This window comes from Drosophila subpulchrella, chromosome 3R, assembly GCF_014743375.2.
Source record: "Drosophila subpulchrella strain 33 F10 #4 breed RU33 chromosome 3R, RU_Dsub_v1.1 Primary Assembly, whole genome shotgun sequence".
Classification (NCBI taxonomy): domain Eukaryota; kingdom Metazoa; phylum Arthropoda; class Insecta; order Diptera; family Drosophilidae; genus Drosophila; species Drosophila subpulchrella.
Genome location: NC_050609.1, coordinates 15,190,829 through 15,215,586, shown reverse-complemented (window position 1 = coordinate 15,215,586; position 24,758 = coordinate 15,190,829). Strand labels below are relative to the sequence as shown.

General features: G+C 45.8%; 3 protein-coding genes across 5 annotated transcripts; 1 reads left to right on the top strand and 2 right to left on the bottom strand.

Annotated features, from left to right (window-relative positions):
* The first annotated feature begins 308 nt into the window (after positions 1-308).
* On the top strand, positions 309-23,411 carry LOC119562918 (protein Cep78 homolog). Of its 2 annotated transcripts, none has more exons than XM_037876067.1 (12): positions 309-657; positions 727-861; positions 919-993; positions 14,038-14,126; positions 15,864-15,928; positions 19,825-20,155; positions 20,397-20,587; positions 20,644-20,820; positions 21,126-21,300; positions 21,350-21,812; positions 21,872-22,340; positions 22,415-23,411. In XM_037876067.1, exons 6-12 carry the CDS (start codon positions 19,828-19,830, stop codon positions 23,102-23,104), a joined length of 2,493 nt encoding a protein of 830 aa, XP_037731995.1. In that variant the 5' UTR covers positions 309-657; positions 727-861; positions 919-993; positions 14,038-14,126; positions 15,864-15,928; positions 19,825-19,827; the 3' UTR covers positions 23,105-23,411. The 2 variants fall into 2 exon arrangements, with proteins under 2 accessions (XP_037731995.1, XP_037731994.1); XM_037876066.1 differs by having other exon boundaries at positions 724-861.
* Positions 7,003-18,998, bottom strand: LOC119562919 (cadherin-23). Its single transcript, XM_037876068.1, has 13 exons — positions 18,560-18,998; positions 14,023-14,345; positions 12,298-13,528; positions 12,036-12,236; positions 11,168-11,975; positions 10,700-11,108; positions 9,980-10,634; positions 9,741-9,922; positions 9,268-9,680; positions 8,139-9,205; positions 7,678-8,072; positions 7,453-7,597; positions 7,003-7,389 (listed from the first exon to the last, which is right to left on the bottom strand). Exons 2-13 carry the CDS (start codon positions 14,264-14,266, stop codon positions 7,191-7,193), a joined length of 5,949 nt encoding a protein of 1,982 aa, XP_037731996.1. The 5' UTR covers positions 14,267-14,345; positions 18,560-18,998; the 3' UTR covers positions 7,003-7,190.
* A 474-nt stretch (positions 23,412-23,885) lies between the features above and the next one.
* LOC119548006 (histone H4) lies at positions 23,886-24,710 on the bottom strand. 2 transcript variants are annotated; one of them, XM_037855083.1, is made up of 3 exons: positions 24,695-24,710; positions 24,272-24,484; positions 23,886-24,198 (listed from the first exon to the last, which is right to left on the bottom strand). In XM_037855083.1, the coding sequence occupies exons 2-3, from the start codon at positions 24,449-24,451 to the stop codon at positions 24,067-24,069; spliced, it is 312 nt and encodes a 103-aa protein (XP_037711011.1). In that variant the 5' UTR covers positions 24,452-24,484; positions 24,695-24,710; the 3' UTR covers positions 23,886-24,066. The 2 variants fall into 2 exon arrangements, with proteins under 2 accessions (XP_037711011.1, XP_037711002.1); XM_037855074.1 differs by lacking the exon at positions 24,695-24,710 and having other exon boundaries at positions 24,272-24,508.
* Positions 24,711-24,758: the final 48 nt, after the last annotated feature.

Here is a 24,758-nt window from a genome sequence, read left to right as displayed (position 1 = left end):
TTGAAGTTTGTCTATGTTTTCGGTATGAGGTACAATTTCATTTTGTAATTTACGTGCATTTTTGTGATCTAATTTGTGTAACTATTATAAACGAAAAAAAAAGAAACAAAATACTTTAAGAAAACGAAACAAAAAAATAAAACAAATCGAAGCAAATGAAAAAAGATTTGATTGATTTTATGGCAACTGAATATTTTACCCTGAAAATATAATACAATATTTTTAGTAAAAAAAACCAAAGCAACCGGGCTTGTCATTGAACCAGGGGGAACTGATGATAGCTGGGAACTGGAAAATGGGGACGCGGATCTCGGCAGGCGGTGGCCAGACAATCAGAGCATTACATTCGTTAGACAACATAATTTTCTCCGTTTTCCATTGACACATACTCCGAGAAACTCCCGAAAACAAAATACAAAAACGTCCGCTGAATCGCCGATTGAGAAACCCGCATAACCTGCCAAGGTTTCTTTCAGTGCGTTTCGTCGAGTTGCGGTCGAGCTTTTAAATTAAGAGGTTACATTGAAAATTATTGTTTTCTATTTTGTGTTCCTTGCTCGACCACCAACCGAATCGAATCTAATCGGAGCGAGCAATCAGCACAGCGCATCGGAGCCAACTGACCAGATCTGGTCCGGATCCTTCCCGTTTTCAAAGGTGAGTGATGGTAGCAGTTCCTTCCTCTGTGGGTCGCATTCCTAAGACTATCATATCATATCTCAGCAGGCATTCCGTTTGCTCTCGGTTGTGATGCATGCAAATGCCTATCTGAGCTGCCGACTCCCCGATTAGACTTTTTTTTTGTACGTTTGTAAGCTACCGCCTGTTTTGAGTGCGGCGCCTCGGGGACATCTACGCGTGGTAAGTGGGCGCCATATGCTCCTCCATCCTCCACTAACATGGGTTTCTTCGCTCCAGTTGTGCTGTATACGTATATTTTTTATATCATAAGAAGACTATCCACTGTTTTCTATCTAAGGACCTGAGCCAAAGGTAAGTTTACTATTGCCTAGTCATTAAGAAAAGAACAAGTTTCTAGAAGATCCATAACATATTTTAAATTTTCATAAATACAAATCAGAATACATATGTATAATTTTCTGAGCAATTTTCGCATACTTTTGGCTCCGAAAAAAACCAACTTCGACGCTTATTCAGACTCAAATAGGTAGATTTCTTAATTTCAGACACCAGGCAAACCAAAAGGTTTAGCAGGTGTAAAAACGATCAGCTGATCTGTTTAACCAAAGCTCACTTGGAGATAGCCCTTTGACTCTACGAGTAGGTTAGGTTAGGTTAGGTAGGAGTGGTTGGAGACTAACTATTAGTCCCCTCACTTAGGCCACAATGGGCCCCTTGTGATACCACATGATCTCTGAAAGATCCGTTTCCCTAGCTCATGGGTTTTCTGCCTTCTCGAAGTATTCTGTTCTTCTTAAGAAGCATAGTAATTTTTGAATGCTTACGTCCTGAATGGCCGCAAGGTTCGGAAGTGTGTAGCTACCTAGGGTTTGAAAGCGCTTTAGGTTATGCGCTGGGCAGAAGCATAGGAGGTGTTCGATGCTCTCCTCTTCGTCTATCTCCTTGCAGCTGCGGCAGAAGTCGTGGTTACTTAAACCCAGCCTTATCGCATGAGTCCCTATAAGACAGTGGCCCGTGAGGGCATTTAGGAGAGTGGAGATGTCCTCCCTACTACATTGTAGGAGAGTTCTTGTTCTTTTCGTGTTATAGTTTGGCCATGTGAGTCTAGAATTGTGGCATGTTGAGATTGAGTTCCAACGGTTATTGGAAAGAGTATACAATCTCTGCCTGAGATGGAGCTTGCAGGTAGCCATGGGCATCCCTACCGTGTCCTTATCACGAAGGATATCGGCGGTTGTCCCCTGTCTTGCCAGCTCGTCTGCTATGCAGTTGCCCTCAATGTTGCGGTGCCCAGGCACCCAGATGAGGCTGATTCTCAGATGAGTGGCCATCTCGTTAAGAGATTTGCGGCATTCAGAGATTGTTTTTGAGCTCGTTGTGTAGGAGTCGAGGGCCCGGAGGGCAGCTTGACTATCCGAGAATATGAAGATATCACTGTCCTTATGTACAGACGTGTTCAGGTGGGTAGTGGCTTCCTGAATTGCCATCACTTCCGCTTGGAAAACACTACAGTGGTCTGGTAGGCGGAATGAGACTTTTATGTCTAATTCGGGGGAGAAGACTCCCCCACCTGTTTGGGAGTTAAACTTGGAGCCGTCCGTGTATATGTTGACGGCGTTTACGAATTGATGTGGGAGGTTGTCCCAGTCTGAACGGGTGGGTATATGAATTTTGTATCTTCTTTCGAAGTTGACTATGGGTGGGACGTAGTCTGTATAACGTGGTAGGGGTGAATGTTTTGATAGGATAATGGAGTGACCCGTGGAGCCCGTTGTCCATGCCGCTGCTTCACGGAGCCTCAGCGCTGTTGCAGATGCCCAGCTTTTGGCAAGTAGGTCCAGGGGTTGGAGATCGAGAATTGTGTTTAGAGCCTCAGTGGCGGTAGTGCGCAGCGCCCCACTGATGCAGAGTTCTGCGCTCCTTTGGATCTTGTGAAGGATCCGGAGGTTGCAGTTCTTATCTAGAGAAGGCCACCAAACGATGTTTCCGTAGAGGAGAATGGGCCTGACTATTGCAGTATATAGCCAGTGAACTATCATGGGGGAGAAACCCCACTTCCTCCCTATGGCTTTTTTACAAGCGAAGAGGGCTATGGCCGCTTTGCGTGTGCGATCTAGGATGTTGTCAGTCCAGAGGAGCTTTTTGTCAAGAATGACACCTAGGTACTTTGCTTGGTTGCTGAAGGTTAGGCGCGTTTGGTGTAGTTTTGGGGGAACTAGAATTGGTATCTTGTACTTCCTTGTAAAGAGGACTAGTTCGGTCTTTTCCGGGTTAACTCCCAGTCCACAGCCAGCCGTCCACCGGGAAAGGGTGGATAGGGCTGTCTCCATCAGATTACAAAGGGTTTGCGGGAATTTGCCCTGCAGTAGGATAACCACGTCATCCGCGTAGGCTACCACTTTTGTGCCCGCCTCTTCTAGAAGTGATAGCAGTTTGTTGACCACCAAAACCCATAGAAGAGGTGAGAGTACTCCCCCTTGTGGGGTTCCTCTACTGACATTCCTGGTCGAGAGGGCCGATCCCATAGTGGAGTGCACTACCCTGCTGGTTAGCATGGTGTGTATGAGTCCCACTATGGGCCGCTCAATGCCCAGTTCAGTCAGAGCACCAGTGATCGCCGTTGGGGTGACGTTGTTGAAGGCGCCTTCTATGTCTAGAAACGCTGCAAGAGAGTATTCCTTATTGTGGAAGCCTCGTTCTATACTGTACACTAGAGAGTGGAGGGCGGTATCGGTTGATCTACCCTTACGGTACGCATGCTGTGCGTCAGAGAGTAGGCTATGGTCGATGGTTAGTCTGATATGGGTGTCAATTAGCCTTTCCAGGGTCTTCAACAAGAAGGAAGAGAGACTGATCGGGCGGAAGTCCTTTGGGTTGGTGTGGGAGGGCTTGCCGGCTTTCGGTATAAAAATTACCTTAACGTCCAGCCACCTTGTTGGAATATGGTTTAGAGCAAGGCAGCCGTGGAAGATGGCTGTCAGCCAGGGAAGGGACATATCTAATGTCCGTTGTAGCTGGGCCGGGAAGAACCCATCTGGGCCAGGTGATTTGAAGGGCTTAAAAGAGTTAACAGCCCACTGAATGCGGTCAGGGTTTGAAATGTTGGCAATACTCTGGTCGTCTAGATTCTCCTCTATGTGGAGGTCCTCCACTACCTGGGTATTGTTAGGGAAGTGTGTGTCTAACAGCAGTTCAAGGGTTTCCTGACTGTTTTCCGTCCAGCCATCATCATTGGTTTTAAGATAGCCAATGGTAGCTGGAGCTTTAGCTAGAATTCTTCTGAGTCTGGATGCCTCCGCAGTAGATTCTATGCTACTGCAGAAATTAGCCCAGGCTCTTCGTTTTGATATTCTTATTTCCTTTTTGTATAGGCTTAGTTTTGAATGATATAGATTCCAGGAGGATTCGCTATTGTTATATTTAGCTTTATTAAAGTAAGTTCTACACTCTCTTTTAAGGTTCGCCAGGGTTGGGTTCCACCATGGGGGTTTGTGCTTTGTTTTGCCTGTTCTACTTGGGCAAGCCCTTTTTAAGGCCTCCCCGCAGATATCGGTAAAAGTGTTGACTAGGTTATCTAATTCTTGACGGTTGTGTATGCGTGTCGGGGGAGCGAGTAGGTTCCTGCTGAGGAGATTTTTGTAGTATCCCCAGTTGGTTAATCTTAGATTAGTGATGTTCTCGGCTGGAGGATGGTCTAGACTTATTGTAAATTCTATGTACCGGTGGTCTGAGAATGAGTGTTCGGTCCCCACCTTCCACGTTTCAAGTTGGTTAAGTAGGGGATCAGATATTAGAGTAATGTCTAGTACTTCCCTCCTATTTCTAGTGATGAAAGTTGGGTCATTACCTTTGTTGCAGATGAATAGATTTGATTGAAGGAGATAATCGTAGAGTAACTCACCCCTTTCGTTGGTGTTTGTACTTCCCCATTGTGTGTGGTGAGAGTTAGCGTCCCCAGGATGAGTTCCTTAGATGAGTGAGTGTGTATGAGTTGTTGTGTAGTGGTGTTTGGTAGTGGCCCTTCGTGGTCGTGAGCCAGATAGAATGATGCTATGGTGTGATGGATGTGTTCGCTTAGCTCCAGCCTGACCGTGGTAAGGTCGCCTTCGCTAAACTGTGGAATAAGAAATGTGTTAAAGTGTGTTTTTGTGAGAATGCAGGTTCTGGTTTTACCCTTGTCCTTGGTGTAAAAAAGCTTGTATAGGGGGGTTGATAAGCCACAGATGTTGTTACCAACAATCCATGGCTCTTGAATGAGGACTACGTCTATGTTGCCTGTTGCCAGGCGGGTGAGGAGGGCAGCGGATGCTGCCTTGCTGTGGTGCAGATTAATTTGCAGAAACTGCACCATCTTTGGGACTGGGATCGGGCTGGGTTCCCTCCGCTTCCTCCGCTATGTCCTGGAGGACAGAGCGCCCCGGTCGGGCTGTGTCCTGGGTGCACAGCTGTTTCAGGCTCTCCGTCAGCTCCGAGTCGGTTGACACGTAGCCGGTGAGGGTGGCCTCCTCGTGATCTGGTTCGTCGTCGCTCGGGGGTTCGTACGACGCACAGGCAGCCAGGTTGTCTGCCGCTATCTTGTCTGTGTCGTAAATACGAAGCTGCACCTTATCGAACCCGTAGTTCACTCGGTGCTGCTGGGCTGCGAGGGGTTCCAAGCATGCCTGGTTCAGGAGGATGACCACGCTCATGGTGACTCGCTCGGTCTTCTCCACCTTGACCACCTTCCAACCGTCTGTTGGAAGTTTTGGGTTGAACCTGGTCAGCAGGCTGAGTATAGCCTCTGGTTCCGATGGTTCAGACGGCAGCCACACCCTCGCTCTCGGTCGAGACGGGATGTCTGCAGCCTCACAAACTGCCAGCTTGGCCCCGGGGTAGACCTCGCCGACTTTGTCAATTGCAGCCTTGTACAGTGCTGCCGATCTCTCGTCTTCGCAGGCGATCAACTTTACGTTGCCCTGGTACCACCCTGCATCAGTGCAATCGGGTGGCGGTCCTGGGTTTTCGTCCAGCACTTTCAAGGCCACTGTCGCAAGGGCCCGTCTAACCAGACCCCAATGGTTTCTTGGGATCCTTCCGCCTTCATCGCTCTGGTCGATGACTCCAATGATCTTCCGATCCTTTACCACTTCCGCAAAGGATCTCGACCATGTGCCGCGGTTGGTTACTTTGGCCTTCTTGCTCGCTGGTTGAGCTGACTCCATCGACCTCTCACGCTTGTTGCTGGTAGTCATAGCGATGTCGAAGTCTGGGATAACTGCCTTCGCCCAGGCTATGTCCTCTTGGATTTTCTGGTAATCCAATTTCGAAGTCTGATCCTCACGTATCGGATTGGTGGCCAGCCGTTTGAGGATCCTGGAAGCCTTCTTTCTTTCAAGAGGTCCAGCCTGGTTAGGTGGAACTCTCTTGAACTCCTTTGCCCTGGTACTCACCACGAGACCGGCTTTGGCGCTCCCCTCAGGTTGGAGTGACTGGTTAGCCACACCTACGCTGGTGGGAGGCTTGGGCTTGTCGCTATGGCGAGTTGGGCTTAGCCGGCTGCGTGGTTCGCTGGCCTTGGCAGGGGTAGACGTCACGTGGACTGGGGTAGTCAGAGCCGTGATCTTGCTCTTTCTTTCGTCGTTGGTTACGACTTCCGACTTTATAAGAGTGTCGGGCTCTCGTTTTGTGCAGTCTGATTGTTTATTGTTATTTGAGTTCTCCATGTTAAATCCCACGAGCTGCGGAGAAAGGACAGGTCCACCCGGGCAGAGATCCGCCGTACCCGGGTAAGGCTGACTTAGAACAGGCGGTCGCCACTTGCCTGAGCTCACCGTTTGAGACTGAGTTATTTGATGACTCGGGCTCCCAGCCAGATTGACTCTCGGCACGGTACGAGTGACACCTTAGTCCAGCCCGGGGTGAGATGAGTTGTGTGGGTAGGGAAGAGGTAGGTTCAAAGAGTGTGGGAAGGGGGGTGTGTGTGAGCTATTTGTCGGAGGCGGCAGCACAAGCGCGACGTCGGTACTGCTACGGCGCAGATACCCGCTGACTGTCCGGGGCTACTTATTTGCGCTTCATGTTGGGGGCTTGGCGGTAGCCGGGCCGTGTCCAACTTCCACGCTTATTCGTAGCTACCCTGGAGAACCAGGGCGCTCGCTATCCGCAACCTGCGACCCGTTCGGTAGCCTTCAGCTCGGCGCCCTCAGAGCCATCCCACTAGCTCTTTGGCCGAGTACGAGTAACTGGTATACAAATTTTCTTGTTTTTGAAATCCTCCAAACTTTTTCTTTGTTATTTCTATGGTAATTTACTGAAGACCCATGAAAGTACAAAATAATATTTCAAAGAAACTCTCCCTACATTAAGTATTTGATTACAAATTAAATATAAAAATGTCTGATAATTACTGTTTAATTGATACGGGTTCCTTATTTTGTACGAATTTGCATGCCGTAGGACATAGCAGGACTAAAAATGTATTTAGAGCTCCGATATATTTACATGGGTTCTACGAGCTTATCTTAACCTAAGCCTAGCCTAAGTACAATAAATAGTGCAGACTGCTTGTGCTATAATTCCGTGGTCTCCAGTTTTCGGGCCAGGATTTGAGCATTGTTGGTCAACTTGTCGATTTGGTTGTACAAATTAAAGTGTCGATTTAGATCATTGCTGTTGTTAAATAACTTCGCGGTTCCCTTGAGGGTTTCGTGCATATCCTGCGTAGCCACGGCCAGAAAGTTATCATCCAGTGAGTCGTGACCACCAATACTAAGGAGGTTTAGATATTATAAATAAGAATATGTTAGGATTAGGTCATTTTTGTTATCGCACCTGCCAGTCTCTTCTGATTTGAACCACTCGTTGTCGTAGCCCTTCAGCCAAATGGGATTTGACCCTTGGACGCTGTGCTTGTTGGTATTCGGCACACGAGTGGCGGGCTCCTGGGGATGTTGCAGGGACATCGAGGAGTGACCACCTTAAGGGGATTAGGTTATTAAAAATAAAATTAATATATCATTTGCTAATCCCATTTAGTAAACGTTAAACGTTACTCACGGAATATATTGACTTTCGCAGCTCTGAGCTGCCTGCGGTACCCGTTCCTCTGCGAGGCACAAAGGGCAATGGTGACCACCAAGAGAGTGGCCAGAAATAGGTTGGTAAACACCAGCCACACGAATAATGGACCCCGGGTGGGTCCGGCGGTCAGGAGCTGAGCCTCCGCCGCCTGCGTGTCCAGCACATTAAGCTCCTTGAAAAGACCATCCAGGCTTTCGATGTGAGAGTCAATCAGCTTGAGCACCTCGGTTACCTCATAAATGGAGTTGTCTTCGCGCTCGACTAGATGCATATACAGATCTGTTTTTGTTTTGTCCACCGAACCATCCTTGTTCTCATGGACCTTAATCTCATCTATGTTGACAATGGATTCCGTGATGTTTCCGAGGGTGCTAAGATGTTTTGCAAAGGAAATTATATTAGATGGTTACATTGCTTAAAGATTTTGCTTTACTTACTCCCTGAAAGAGTCCACTCGGGATCGTAGTTCATCCGGCTGAAGTCTAAACACAAAGCGCACCTTCTGGTCCTCTCTCAACAAGTAGATAAACACATGGGCCACATCCTTCATTCCCGATGTGTCGTTGGCCAAGACCACGAAATCGAAATACCCTTTCATACCCTTCTGCGGGTCAAAGTTCAGCTGAACTTCTCCCGTTTCCTGATCGAGTAGAAAAGGCGCTTTGCGCACATTCTCCAGTCCTTCGGAGAGAGTCTGACGGATCTCACCAACCTGGTAGTATTCAATCTTTCCGTTCTCCCCCTCATCTGCATCCGTGGCCTCCACCCTCATGAATTTCAAGCCGAAATCCGCATTTGTGGTTATTCCACCAGTAAAGATCTTGGAACGGAACCGCGGCGGGTTATCATTGATATCCAGCACTCGCACCTTAACCTTTACCACAGTGCTATCGGATTCTGGGTGAATTGGTGCTAGTCCGCCAGATTGATCCTCCTGACTGCTGTCATAGTTCTCATATGATGCCATCTCTCCATCTTCAATTTCGTACTCGTTAGTTTCCGGCGATCTCAGTTGGCGGGAATGTTTAAAGCGATCGTATCCAATCTGCTGATTATGCAAAAAGCCTCCCAATCTATTGTTGATTTCGATACCCATACGACGACGTTTTCCACCACCAGTCAGAGAATCATTGCCACAGTTCTCAGTGGCCCGAACATAAAGCGTAAAGTTCGCCACCACCTCACGATCTAGTTCGCGATCAACAGTCAGTATGTGAGACTCGGGATCGAGGCGAAAATACCCCGCCTCATTTCCACTCACTATAAAGTAGCACACTTGACTGGGTGTATCATTCGGATCGTCCAGTTCCAACTGATCCTTGTCTATGGTATCGGGTAGCTTTATCCTTTCCGATCCTGGATCTGAGTGCTCCGTAAAGTTCAAGGATATTTCGTTAACAATAAATTGCGGCTCGTAGTCGTTCACATTCCGCACATAGATGGTGAGGTCCAAGTCGGAACTAAGCGAGGTGGGTAATCCCTGATCGTAGGCTTCTATGCGGATCTGTATTTAAGAAAATATTAATAAAATATAAACATTTAAAAATCCCAATATTTGGGTTATACCTCATGAATCTTCTGCTTTTCACGATTCAACGGCTCTCGTAGGAAAAGTTCTCCTGAGTTGGCGTTCACATCAAACATCTTATAGCTCCCCAAGGGATCGGGTTTTAGGCGATATCTAACCAGTGCATTCTGTCCCATATCTGCATCACTGGCATAAGCCTGGAGTATCAGAGTGCCGACAGTTGCGTTTTCCGGAATCCGAACAGTTGTGTTATGTAGTGGTCTCACAAAAACCGGTGCGTGATCATTGAAATCAGATACGCATATGTCCAGCGTGCTGTGCACAATATTTGCCGGTAGACCCATATCTCGGGTGGTTATCGTGAGGCTATAATTTCCAAACCTATTGCGCAGACTCTTGCTGGCGAAGATCTGGGCATTCCAAGCGTCTAGCTGACGCAGTTCGAACATGCCTGAAAGTAAAGTAAAATCTAAGTACTTATAATTACTTGAATTATTGGAATTTGACCTACCATCTTTATTACCCTGCGTGATGGCGAAATCCAGTCTTCCATTTGGGGTACTCGGATCATCAGCATCCTTACCCACTATACTTGCCACTCGTTCATGTAACTCATGATACTCGGTGATTAGGACACAACTGTCGGGCAGGCTAACCTCAGGAGGATTATCATTCTCATCCAGTAGGGAAATGCTACAATATAAGACTATAATAAAGCCCTTCAATCACAACTGAGTTCTAATAACTTACAAGACCTGCTTAAAGGCATTGCGACTTTCTCCGGCCAGAAAACCGAATTGGTAATTGTCCCAGGCCTCGATCACGAGGTTGTAGGAGTCCTTCGACTCCCTATCCAGGCGATCGGCCACCGTGAGCACCCCAGTATCCGCATCTATGGTGAACTTTCCCTGCGAACTGATGCGATCCATCAAGAAGGTGATCTTGCCAAAGTCACCCGAATCCGCATCCCCAGCCTGCAGAGTGGCTACTCGGGTTCCAGGAGGTGCATTCTCACTGATCGTATAGTTCTTGCTGCCACCCACAAAGTAGGGATTGTTATCGTTCTCATCCAGAACTGTTATATAAACATCAACCAGTGAGGATCTGGCTGGCACTCCGGAATCCGTGGCCCTCACACTGAAGTTGAGCCACTGGTGCTGCTCATGATCAATCTTGCTGGCCACCACAATCTCCCCCGTCTGCGCATCCAGGTGCATCAGTGACCGATAGGTGGGATTCCCCTCCAGGGCATAGGTTATGGTACGATTCTTATCCACATCCGCGGCCAGCACATTCACAATCATGGCTCCATTAATGCTATTTTCTGTTATGGATTGCCGATAGAAGGGCAGCCGGAACTTGGGGTTATTATCGTTTTCATCCAGCACTTGGATGCTCAGGAAACCTAAACAAAAATATATTTATATCATTTAGAGGAATGAATGTGATTCTTCTGCCTAGAGAACCTACCTTCAGCAATCTGTCTGCCTTTAGCTGCAGCCAGATCCTCCACCGTAATGGCCAGTTTAATGTGCTCCACCCTTTCGCGATCCAACAGTTTGATTATCTTGAGGCTTCCCTCGATGGGATCCACCTCGAAGGCGCCCAGAAAGTCGTACTCGCTGGCTTTTACCAACGCCCCCTCCTCACTGCGTCCTTCACAGTGTTCCGGGTTCAGTTTATACCGCAAGATGGCCTTGTGGTCCAAGTCCGTTGCCCGGATACGATAAACCAGTGTGCCCACAGGAGTGTTCTCCACGATCTTCAAAGCAGGCATTTCAGTAAGAACAGGGGGCTTGTTATTCACATCCTGAATGCTGATGTTAACAGTACAGGTGGTCATTAGCTGGGAGTTTCCCAAACCGCCATCTAAAGCAATCTATTTGAAAAAGATTAATAATAATCCAATTTATAAGGAAAATTAAAAGGAAAACTTACCACCGAAAGGGTATAAAGCGATCTCTTGCTGTCCGTAAGATCTGGATCGAGATTAGCTCCCTGAGCCACCGATATAACGCCCGTTTCCGAGTTTATGATAAACTTATCGCTGGCTCCAGTTTGTATGCGATAGACCACCGCATTGTTGGGCGAGGATCCATCTCGATCTACGGCTGTTACCTGTAGAACCGAGCTCCCACCTGGTAGATCCTCGGGAATAGTTTTTGCGTAGAAACTGCGCTGGAATATGGGCGCATTGTCGTTCACGTCCTGCACGTAAATTAGCACAGGAACCACTGTGGAGAGCATGGGAATGCCGGAATCGCGAGCTCTTACCAGGAGATCGATCTCCCGGATGCTTAAAGATCCTCCCGCCTGGGGATCACTCCTGCTTCCACTGCTTCGTTCAACCAGCTCCTCGAAGTCAAAACGGTGCACCGGTCGCAGCAGGCCACTCTGCGGATCTATGGTAAAGTTCGAGCGGAACATGCCCTCCACAATCTCGTAGGTCACCTGGCTGTTTTCCGTGCCATTGAGATCCGCATCTCTGGCCTCCAATTGCAAGGGGGTCTCAAACTCGGCCTGGTTCTCCAGCAACTTGGTCTCGTATTGTCGCTGAGGAAAAGTTGGAGCATTATCATTCACATCCAGAATGTCCACGATAATTTGGGCCGTATTCCTGTTGCCCTGACCAGCGCTATCGATGGCTTCTACGGTGAGATAGTGCCGGGAAATAATCTCACGGTCAAAGGCTGTGCCACCTGCTTGCTTGATAGTTATGACTCCGGTTATAGGGTTCAGATTGAGTCTAAAAAGAAAAGTAAGGAGTATTACTAGGTAGATATTAAGGTTTCTTTCAAGTGCTTACAAGTGAGCTATGCCTCCTCTGAGATTGGTGTAGCGTATTCCCATAGTTCCGTAATCCCCCGAATCCACATCTACCGCCTGTACTTGGGTTATAATCGTGTCCTGTTCACTGTTCTCCAACACACTGGCATTATAAATCGTCTGACTGAACTCCGGGAAGTTGTCGTTTTGATCTCTAATAAAAATCTGCACATGAGCGGAGCTATAATAGATATAAATGTTAGAATTCCAGAGATCTACTCATATAAGATATAACAACCCACCTCCATCTACTGGGCTCGTCAACCTCCCTCGCAAATATGGTAAAATTGACCTCAGTGAACTGTTCAAAATCGAGAGACTTTGAGTTCTTCACCCGCAGCATAAAGTTGGCCTCATTAACAGCCAACTCGGGTACGATCTCGAACAGGTCGTTGGGCGGATCCAGAAACAAGCGAAAGGTGCCATTGTTGCCCTCATCGTGATCGAAAACCACATTTTGTACTTCCTCGTCGATGAAATTAAGCGGGGTGTTGGTCTGGGCATTCTCATTTACCTCACAGCGATATACGGTTTCTCCAAAAGTGGGTATCTCATCGTTCACATCACTTACTATAATCGTAACTTCAGTCCGAACTGTTGTGGGTGCCATTTGGGTATTCGATTTGGACAACTCGGTGGCCGAAATCCGCAGGATGTGGGCACCATTCACCTGATCACTCTGCTCCTCTCGATCCAATTCAGTGAGCGTGTGAACTACTCCCGTGTGCGGATCTATGTCGAATAAATCATTGGCCTCCAGGGAATATGCTATGGGGTTATTGATTCCACGATCTCCATCAATGGCCCGAACTCTCAGAACTTTTGTGCCCACAGAAGCATCTTCGGCGATTCGCGCCACTGCCTGAACTTCTACGAATTCCGGGGGCTGATCCTCCAGATCCTTAACCTTCACCAAAATGGCAGCAGTACCAGTGTTTATGGGTCCCTGATTCGCACGATCGATGGCCAGCACTCTTAGCTGATAAAGACTCTTCCTTTCGTAGTCCAACTCCTTCTGCAACCTCAATATGCCTTTGCCCTGATGGGTGGCTATGCTGAACACATCATTATCTCCATCCAGTTCTTGCAGATAGTACACCACCTGGCCATAGGCGCCCTCATCCGCATCCGTGGCCTCCAGCGTGCTCACCACTCCCGGAGCACTGCCCTCTGGTATTTCGATGGCATTTTGGTAGGGCAGGAAGGTGGGAACATTATCATTAATGTCCTCGACCAGCAGCAAAAAGCTCTGCGTCACATAGTTGTGATCGCTGTAGTGACTGTCGGTCAGTGTTAGCACTATGGAATACTCGTCCTGCAGCTCGCGATCCAGTTCCTTGGCCAAAAAGATCTTGGCCTCGTTGCCACCCGTGTTCTCTATCCGGATGATCTCGCTATCATGCGAGTTGCGCTTGCCAAAGGTCAGCGGATCGTTGTCCGGATCGAAGCCCTTTAGCGTGTATATCAGGGTTCCTTAGAAAAATGGAAAATATTCTAATAAGTTAAGATAAACATTGAAATAAATCATATACAGTCTGCTATTTAAAAAATACATATAAGTAGGAAATAAATTGTATACCATTATTCGCAAGTCATTTTATATGATAAGGTCGAAAAGATAAAAATATTAAGAATGTGATAAACAAACAATTTTAGAACATGCCACATAAAGATGCTTGATATCAGATCGTTAAATTAAGATATTATCGCAGATTGTAAGTTTATCTCTAAATTTTGAAAACATGACACACTACCATTTTTATATCAGCTTGAATATTTGTATCTAAAGTTGCGCATTTAAGTTCGGAGATGATTTTCATTTCTTTTCTTATATGATGATATATGTTATGATACTTTACACAACTACTTCCGGCAGTAGCATGCCATGTTTTGAGGACCTTGTTACAAATTCTTAAAATTTAATTCCTATTTCGACTTGAAAAATATAAATTCGTAACTTTACATACCCACTTTCGTTTCAGGACTCTCCTTTAGACGCAGTACAATCTCTGACTGCCCGTCGATAGCGAAGCGCGGCGGGCGATTTGAGGCCACCAAGCTGATTAGTGCGGTGAGTATTATGACTTGGATGTGGATGGGGCTTATATAACTAGGGGATTTTCGCTGCCTTGGTCCTTTTAAGCGAACCTTCTTGTAGTCCATGCTGCCAATGCCATGGCCACTCGACTGCGACTGTGGTTCGTTGTACATTCTTTTAGATTGTGGGGTTGCTGGTTAGAGGCACTACCTCATGACAGGTAAGCTCGGGCGGCGACGACGACGACGACACCTAGAAAATAGGCAGAGTGTTACGAAAGAGGCGAGCCAAGTGTTAACCCATTTTCCCCACACATATGTCGCACGTTTTATGATCTGTGATCTATGACCCGCCGCCAGTTTCGCTCGAGAAGGTAACTCAAAGTGGGGAATTCTACAAGAGAAGTTCTGTGCCCGTTCTGCCATTGCTACATGTCCAAAAAGAAAATATAAAAGCGAACTCAATTAGGTCGTGCATTAAGAAATCTGAATGGAACTGGACTCGCAGTCTGCGTGTCTACAGGTGTTCTATATGTCCGTATGTTCTGCGTGAGAATTGGCCAGCGGATCTTTTTTTTTTGCGAAAGTTTTATGCTCAAAACTGAAATTAATTAAGCGTCAGCTCTTTATTGGCTTTCAGTTTACTTTAATGCTGGCTCAGCGCCAGCCTGGAATTCCGCTAAAGAAATTTTATGGGTTTTGCGGCTGCTTTAGTTTTTAGTTGTTATTTTGTACGAGGTTTAACGACCGGAACGTTTTCTAAACTGCCCGGCAATTATTACTACTTTGGCTTATTCATGTGCCAGATTTGTCTCATTGCAAATTTCAAACAAATTGCGGATAAGTTCTCGCTCAAGTGGAGTGAAAATTGAAAGTTTTTCTTAAGAGAGAGATATAAAGATGATGGGAACATGATAATAATAATGATGTTGCCACACTCCACACGAGGAGACTCGTGATAAACCCTTCTTCATCATTTCACAATGGCTGCGTGTGAAATATATATATATATATATGTTTTTTAGAGGTAGAGCGATGACTGCATCTGTCAGTTGGAGTTGGAGATGCATTATGCATTATTAAAACCATTGTTTGCGAGTTCAACTCGGTTAGGCGCATTTGCAATCGGAGCAGGAGATCCGCGAGATTTGCCAAGTGTGTGGTTCATTGATTTCGCAATTGCTTGGCTATTTCTTAATGGTCTGCCATCGTAAATGCCTCTGACGATGGTAATTGATTTGTGTATCTCTGGGATAGGTGATTACCAAGCTCTGTGGCAAGTTGTATCAACCTCTTTATCGCGGGAAAATCAGGCAGCAAGGTCGCTAGAGAGTCGCCTCAACTGATCACGGTTAAGTGATTCAAAAGTAATCACAATCCGCGCCTGATTTCGCTTTCAACACGCGCCGCATGCAACATTTTCCGAGGTACGACTACGACTACGAGTATCTGTATCTGCGGCATCTTCTGCTTTTGGGCGGCCGATTCTCTCCATCTCCATCCGTGGATAATTATCCATGCATCCGTGGCCAGCACGTTTGTGTAACGACGGCAATTTGGGTTGTTTGGTCAGTTGGACGATTCAGGGTTTTGGGGATGGGTAGGGGGATGCTGATGCTGATGCTCCGCTGGCCAGGCAATTTCATGCTGCACTGCCTCGGCCCAGCCGAATCGGGGTTATCAAAGCTGTCGATGATTTTGGGAGCGAGGGAGATCTATATCGGTACCGGGTATTAAAATATTTATTGTTTATGCCATTGTGTACTTGCAGATATATATTGTTCATGTGTGTTTCGTAACCGTTTCAAACGTATTGGAGACTTGGAGTAAATATATGTGAGTATCACCCATATATGTATCACCCATATATATATCATATTATGTCTATCCAAAAGTATTTAACAATTAAATTTACTAAAAATATAAGTATGTATAGCTGGCAGATATGCGTTGTTTCATTAAAGAACCGTATATCTTTCTAATTAATTAGGCCAATATAATACATCAAAAGAAAACTAAATGGAATTGCTGCTCAAAGCTTAACCATACATTTTATTTAGCCTAATTTCTTGACTATCACTTTACCCCTAATGAGACCATTCAAAATCGCATTTAGTTTAATTAACTCCATTAGTGGGAGACACACTTCCACTTTCTGGCTGCCAATTTTCCACACAGCTTAAACCCACTGAATTAAGCCAAATTAATAAGTTACGCCGCCCCGGCGAGATCGGCAAAATCAGTCGGGGGTCTGCCATTTCCCCCGGTTTTACGTAAGTGGAAAGTGGCAGAAGTGGCTGAGTCGCCCAAAAGTCAAACAAAACACTTCACCCAGCCACCATGACGACGGTGCCTTTCCGCAAGTTCAGTTGGGTATATCTGCGACCTGGAGATACACCTATGTGGATCCCAATCCCAATCCGAACCGAATCCGAGCGAACTTCGGTGCTAATGACTCTGCTCGCAGGGTTCACGCTTGGCCAAGTTCTGACCCCGTCCGAGTGGGCCAAAAGTGAAATCCTTCACGAAAAGTGTCCAAAGTGCGCGGTGTATCCAATGGCCACCGTCGCCAATCTTGTGGCTTTTGGGCTAACCGCAAAAAAAAAAAAATTCCAAACTGGCGGCTTTAAGGTAATCGCCTCCAAAATGGAAATCCCAATAAACAATTTTGATTTGTCTGCCACTGCGACAAGTTCCCCGATCTCTTTCTCCGCCCCATACCATCCCCAGTCATCGCCGGTTCATGACTTTCCAAGCCAGGCAGGGGCTCACTTAATTATATTAAATATGTTAAGCCCGGCTGAGAGCGGCAGTCACATATGCACACTCGGAAAAATATTAGCCATAGGGTCGAAAAAGCTTGGTAACCATGAGATACGTAAAAACTTATTAAGACCTATAAACAAATTGAATGTTATAGAATGTAACATTTTTGAAGAGTTAGGAATCCAGCTAGCAATAGTTTATAACAAGGGTCTTTTATAGTATCCTAGTATTTTAAATGTTGAAGTCTTAACCCTACTTTCCAAAAATTCAGGGAAACATTGGATTAAAACTAAATAAAATGAAAAACCCAAAAAACCCATGTTATAAAATATAATATTAACGGTTTTTGTTTTAAAAACCAAAATCATATATCCTTTTAAGAGGGTTATTTTCTAACGTTGATTAACAACCGTATTGGTTATAAATCTATAAAAACAGGTATTAATTCCTTTTCTACCCACATTTCTTGCTATCTTTTCTTTACAAAACCTGGTCAATCTTTTCCATTTCCAATCTAAATATTTCTCCGAGTGCAACGCTGCAGATTGAGATTGGTGCGGATCGTGTTGTGACCAATGTTGCCTCCAGTTTCCGGCCCGCGAGCAAACAATCGGGCCCCTGGCGTTCCGAGTACTCCAATTTGAACACTTCCTCCCCCGTATTAGGGCTCTTTTGTCATGCCCATCGATTCCGATATGTACATATATACCTGGTATATATGTGCGGGTCTCGCCGACAGTCAAGTTCAACGCCAGCAGCCAACAATTGTTTGCTGGCTGACAAACAAAAGGAGATTTGGGAGGGCAGGGGAGCTGGCTCCGTTGCGGTGGCTTGGTTTTTGACTCATAGCCCGGGTTCAAGCGACGCCCGCATCCGTCTCACTTTTCGAGCCAAGCTCTGGATCTTGGCTTAGATGTTTTGGCTGGTGTCGTGAGCAATTTGTCCGTTACACTCCGGCTCCTTTTCTGGCTCGGCTCGATTTTTGCACTTTTCTATTTGTAAATCAGCTTTGCAAGTATTTCTTCATTTTGGGTAATTAAACAATCTATTTGGCTGGCTGGTCTTGGAAGAGCAGCCAAGTCCTTGACACAAACTCTGACCTCACTTGCAGTAATGCAAGAAGAGAAGTTGGCCAACCCTTCAAGGTTGAACTTCAGGCCTCCCTGCACGAATTAACTACTTAAGATATATGGCAATTTTTAAAAGTCCCTAAAAATATTAAATACATAGCATTCATAAATTATTTAAACATTTTTATGAAAACAATATATTGGATCCCCTAATTCTCCTTTTAAATCTTTGAAACATTTTATAAAAATAATATAGGGTTCCCCAATTCCTCTTAATATTTATTATTATAAACTTCGTAACGAAGTTTTATATATTTGCCTAAGTTTTCATATATATTTAAATAGCTCAAAGATATGTGGAGTTTTATTTTGGGATCACACTAGTTGAAAGTAGTTATAGGAAATTCTAATCTATAGAATATGTTTTTTTGCACTCATTAAATCACTTCTTATAAAAAAGAGAAGACTTCTATAAATATTATCTTCTGATATCCTAGCGTTCTTTTTTTTCGGTGTAGGGCTTAATACCTTCACCCCTAACAACTCCATGCAAGAAGCCTCCTAACTATCCCCCTCACTTGAAGCCTGCCACATGCCAGGACACGATTGCAAACCGGTTCCGCTTACTTACCCCCTATAAAATAGATATTCCTTGAGTCCGAGTATCCTTTTTCGGGGTACTCCACACTTTGAGGATAATTATATGAAGCCAACCAACACTTGCAGTGTCACACTCGAGTGTCTTTCAACAACTACCAGAGAACTGACAAATTTCGTGGTTGACACATTTTTTGAAAAGGCTTCGACGTCACTGGTAATTAGGCATAAGTCAAGAACCCCGCAGAACACACATATGGAGTACACGATGAAACCGCATAAAATAAACGTGTCGCACGCTTCGAAATTGGGCAATGCACGAACCGGAACTCGAACTTAAAGAGTGGTAAGGGGCCTCGAAACTTGGATGGTGGTCAGATCACTTAATAACAACGGAACGTGCCGTAGAACACGAAGTCTACCAAGTTCTTGGCTGAATGAATAAAATAGCGACTAAAGCTATTTGCACTTTCGAAACCCGAAAACCGTTAAGTGTTTTCCGCGAAAACGATTTTTTGGACGAAGTGTTTGCCACAACACCCGCTCGACGACTGACGTTGAGTTTGGAAAACAAGCTAACGAGACTTCATAGCTCTACTCGAATCGAGTTGTCGCTAAAAGCCATGGCAACCCTAGTGGGGAGAGAAAGATTATAGCCGGGTTGGAAAAAAAGAGAGACACTGCAGGCACGCGAGTAATTAGCCAACCGTAAATTCCACCGGTTAGTGGGCGGCGGGCGAGCTTTGTTTGTTTACAATTTGCAAGCCTGTTACTGGATCGTAACTCTGCGCTCACTGGAAGTCTGGGGGAGCTTTGACAACGGTGGTCAGTGGAGACCGGAAGTGCGTGGGCTTATGCAATTTTGAAGGTTACAGCTAGTCTGAACAAAAGAGCTATTCACCAAATGAATATCAATTTTCTATTATCAGCAGATAAGTTATTCCCTACACCCATTTAGTGAGCTTTCCTGTAAATATCTCTAGAATGTCTCCTAGCCGGATGACAAAATATCGGATATGTATTCTAATAAAATAGATATAATAATATAGCAATGAAATATAATTATCAAATATTTTAATTACTGGTTAGTAAAAAATATGATTGTTAGGAAATTTGAAATGATTTCTGATCACTTTTTAAAAAAAAAATCATATCCGATAGGATGGGACGATTGTGTTTTTTTAAAAACATAAAAATAATTGGGTCTCAACAAATAGTTACCTAGCCTACAAGTACTAAGCATTAAAAATATAGTTACCTCGCCTACAAGTAAAACCACATTAATCTCTGTTTCCTTAGAACATGTCTATGAGTCAAGTGACAATGATGCGTAAAGGCAACTCCGGTGAGCTGACGCGAAAGGGCAACACCGTGGTGGTGTCACTCCCACCGCTGGTAAAGAAGTCCAGCAAGAGCCGCTCGTTTCATTTCCGATATCTGGAGCTGTGTCGGGCCAAGAATCTGACACCTGTGCCGGACATCCGGAGCAAGTCAAATGCGACCACCACTCTCCTGGAGCTGTGTGGTGACAAACTGGCGGTCAGCGATTGGCAGCTCCTGACCGAGGCACTTCACTATGACCTGGTGCTCCAGCAGCTGGTGGTGCGACTGCGCCGAACATATCCACAAAGTAAGTGATTTTAAATGGAGGTTGGAAAATTAAATTATTTTTAGCCTCTTATACCTTCCTGAAGTTCCAAAGGTTCCTTACAAATTGTAAACAATTCTAAAATATTTAGCTATCTTGGGGTTGCGAGCTTTATATGTCGTTATAAAGTTGGAAAAAATTGTAGTTAATCCTATAACTTTTAGAAATACAGGAAATCAATGATCATAGAACGAAAAACTGACCTTTTTGATTTTCCCGACAGCCAACATTGATCCAATAGACACTGAGAAGCGGGCCCGACTCTTTCGTCAACGACCTGTGATCTATACGCGCTTTATATTTAACAGCCTGGTTCAGGCGATTGCCAACTGCGTTTCAAGCAACAAAAATCTTAGCGTTCTGAAGCTGGAGGGACTGCCACTACAAGATGGTTATATCGAAACCATTGCCAAGGTAAGATGTGAGTTAAACCCGATCGGGAGCATTCCTTGAAGAACCTCCACCCACAGTCACTGGCCGACAACGAATGCCTCGAAACAGTGAGTTTTCGCAAGTCCAACATTGGGGACAAAGGCTGCGAGGTGGTCTGCAATACAGCCAAATATTTGAATCGCATAGAGGTCTTTGATGTCTCGGAATGCGGACTCACATCCAAGGGAGCGGAGCATGTGGCGGATATGCTCAAGGTAAGATGATCCATACGTATAACATTCATTAACAACCTTATCCTGTAAACAAAATATGAATTATAATGTATATATATAATGTAATAATATATGTTTTTATATTTTCCTAAAGATTACAAATCTTTTTTGAAACCAAGAGTATATCAAAGGGTTCTTAAATTCGGTATTAAAAATACTTTAGAACGCTTTATATCTCCTTTTGCTTTTTCTTGAGTAATACTTAGAATTATTCAATATTGTGATTTTAGATCTCAATCCCCCTTATATAAGATGTTAATTTGACCCACCCTATCTCGAATTTTCAGATGCAAAAGATCACTCGATTCTCCGAGGGATGGGAGAAGTCGCTGCGCTACCGCAGTGTAGATGTTAACACAATTGGTGGACTACGCACCGTCCTGCTGGCAGACAACCCAGCAATCGGCGACGACGGCATCCGATGGATCACTGAGGTCCTAAAGGAGGACGCCTGGATAAAGAGTAAGTAGTGTATGAGTAGTGCTATCCATACCCTTCAAATACCCCACAGAAATCGACATGGAGGGCTGCGGCCTGACGGACATTGGGGCCAATCTGATCCTTGATTGCTTGGAGCTGAACACGGCCATCACGGAGTTCAATGTGCGAAACAACGAGGGCATAAGCAAGTTCCTGCAGCGCAATATCCGTGATCATCTGGGCGGACCACCCGAGGAGAAACAGGAGCCAGAGTACGACCTGAGTTGCGTCAACGGGCTGCAGAGCCTGCCCAAGAACAAGAAGGTCACCGTGTCCCAGCTGCTAGCTCACACCAAGGCATTGGAGGAGCAGCTCTCCTTCGAGCGGACCTTGCGCAAGAAGGCCGAGAAGCTGAACGAGAAACTCAGCCACCAGCTGATGCGATCCGATTCCAACCACATGGTCCAGGAGAAGGTCATGCAGGGAGTATCCCAGACGAACGTTTCCAGGGAATATGTGGTGCGAAACGAGGTCATGCCGGAAGTCGTCAAGGAGTGAGTTTAACTAGCTCTTTTTAGCAGCTCTCCATTTGTTAATTTCCTCTATTTTTCAGTTCCCAGAGCTATCGGCAGTCTCACTTCAACCGGCTGGTCAACAGTGCTGTCACCAGTGCGGAGGTCACACCCCGCAGCGAGATAGCCACTTTGCGCAAGGAACAGCAGTTGCTACAGCAATCGTCACCCATGCAGATCAAGCGTCCTTCCATGGAGCAGCAGCTGAGGAATCTACGCGAAGTGCAAGAGGAGGAGGAGGAGGAGGATGAAGTGGAGGAGCTGGCTGAGGCCAGCCTTTCGGAATCGGAACCAATAAACGAGGAGCAGCAGCAGCAGCACTACCAGCAGCAAATGGAGGAGGAGCAGCAGCAGCAGCAGCACTACCAGCAGCAAATGCACGTGCAACGCAAGCAGCTCCAGGTGCGCAAGGTGCGCAGCGAGATAAAGTATGTGGAAAACAATCCCAAGGAGGACAAGAACAAGAATCGCGAGTCCAAGTCGGATCACGAGTTTGCCAACGAGCGCGATGTAAGTGTCCATTCGATTTTTTTTTAGTGGAAAGTGAAAGGTTTCTACCTTCACATTAACATTTCTTTCTCCAGTTCAAGCTGAATCCTGCTGTGCAGTTTGAGACAGACATTGGCGATGGTTCGATGATGAATGCCGGCCAGCGTTATGAGGGCGAAGGCGGCGACACGGGCTATGCCTACAACTACAACTACGAGCAGGAGCAACCAGTGAAGCGGGGCTACGAGAAGGGCTATGTGGTTGGCGTGGGCGACGGGTCCCACCGAAGGCAGAAACCCTCTAACCTGGTCGAGGCTTTGTCCCAGAAACGAGGCAGCGGCGGCGGCGGCGGCGGAGGCTCCGGCGACGGCCATGTGGCGCAGTTTGTCAGCTGCCTGGAGCGCAAAGCAAACGCTGGCAAACCGGCGAAAAAACGCCTCAAGCCCCGGCCTGAAGACAGTCATCAGGTGCCACTCAACGAAATGCAAATGGAGTCTTACATGTCCAGCTACGAGGAGATCTCCTCCACCGATGCCACGCTGGAGAACTCCGACTATGAGGCCGAAACCACGGACTCCACGTTGCGGGGCAGTTCCAAATACTCCTCCATGCAGGTCATTGTGCGGCACAAGCACTCCGAGTCCTTGTCGCTGGCGGACGAGTCCGGTGACGGTGGCGGAGATGGTGATGCAGGTGGTGGCGATGCGCCAGATGAAGAAGGAAAACTCATCTCCCCGCGTCAATTTTACCTGCAGCTCAAGAAGCAGAACGATCAAAGCTTCTAGGAGCCAGGACTTTAGGTTTCCCTTTTCAAAATCCAAGCAGCCATTCGTAGTAGGAGCAGCGACACCTCTGCCAGCTCCTTCGAGGAGCAGTACCACCATAAACCAGCCAACTCGATTCGATGAGATCCCCACTGGGAGAGCTAAATTTCCAGTCGTACTCCCAGAAAGTACCAGTACAGAATGGAACCTCCTCCCCCTCTTTGCAAGTGTCCTGCCTTCTGCGAATACAAGCTGCGCAAAAAATGTACAAAAATATAAATTGGTCTTACTGATTGCCATTAAAGGTTTACCATTTGTGTGCTCCCCACGCAAATTATTCAGTTTTTGTTTCTACCCTAAATGTGGTAAAAGTAACCAGCGGTTATTTTTCAACTTGGCTGTCGAAATGCTTATTACTCTTTATTGCGAAATTAAGACAACCAACCTCATTAACCTTTGGGTATTTTGTAACCGCCAAAAACATCAAGGATTCCCAACTTTTGTGCTCTCTACGCGATATCTTTTGATTTATTTAGTCCGTATATTTGTGGAATTATTGAATATGCGTCTGATTAAGTTTATGGTGAATATTACTGATTAAGATTCAATTGCTCCCTACGCAAATTATTTAGTTTTTGTTTCTACCCTAAATGTGGTAAAAGTAACCAGCGGTTATTTTTCAACTTGGCTGTCGAAATGCTTATTACTCTTTATTGCGAAATCAAGGCAACCTACGGGTTATGGTTTGATTTCATTAACCTCTGGGTATTTTTAACCGCCAAAAACATTAAGGACTTCCAACTTTTGTGCTCTCTACGCGATATCTTTTGATTTATTTAGTCCGTATATTTGTGGAATTATTGAATATGCGTCTGATTAAGTTTATGGTGAATACTACTGATTAAGATTCAATTGGATCAAGTAATTTGAATGTAGTTAAGTTAACCCATGGTTAGTGATTAAGTAGAGGCATGGGCGGGCGCTTAACCGCCAAAACCGTAGAGGGTGCGTCCCTGGCGCTTGAGGGCATAGACCACGTCCATGGCGGTCACGGTTTTGCGCTTGGCGTGCTCGGTGTAGGTGACGGCGTCACGGATCACGTTCTCAAGGAAGACCTGTGAATTATCGCCGGGATTACAACTGGTTTTTCTTTGTTCTCTGTACGCCCTCCCCCCACTCAGGACCTACCTTGAGCACACCGCGAGTTTCCTCGTAAATCAGGCCAGAGATACGCTTCACACCACCGCGACGGGCCAAACGGCGAATAGCGGGCTTGGTGATACCCTGGATGTTATCACGGAGCACCTTGCGATGACGCTTGGCGCCACCCTTTCCCAATCCTTTGCCTCCCTTTCCGCGTCCAGTCATTTTTCACTCGATTGATTTGCTTGGTAAAATTGGCTGAGGAAAAAAAAAGAGAAGACGCAATTAACGGTGAAGCGACGCCATGTTTGCAGGGGCGAAAGTAGCAGGTAATTTGGCAGATAAAAAAGGGTATGCATCCAATGGAAAACAGAGTTAATACATGTATTAATACATTTCCAATAACAAACTGTTTTTTAATGTTTATTTTCCTATTATTTACTTAATTTTTTCAGCAGCAACACTCACCTTAAGAAAAATCCAGAATTGTTTGTCAGTGTGAACAGGTGCCACTCACCTGGAAATGCCTGCT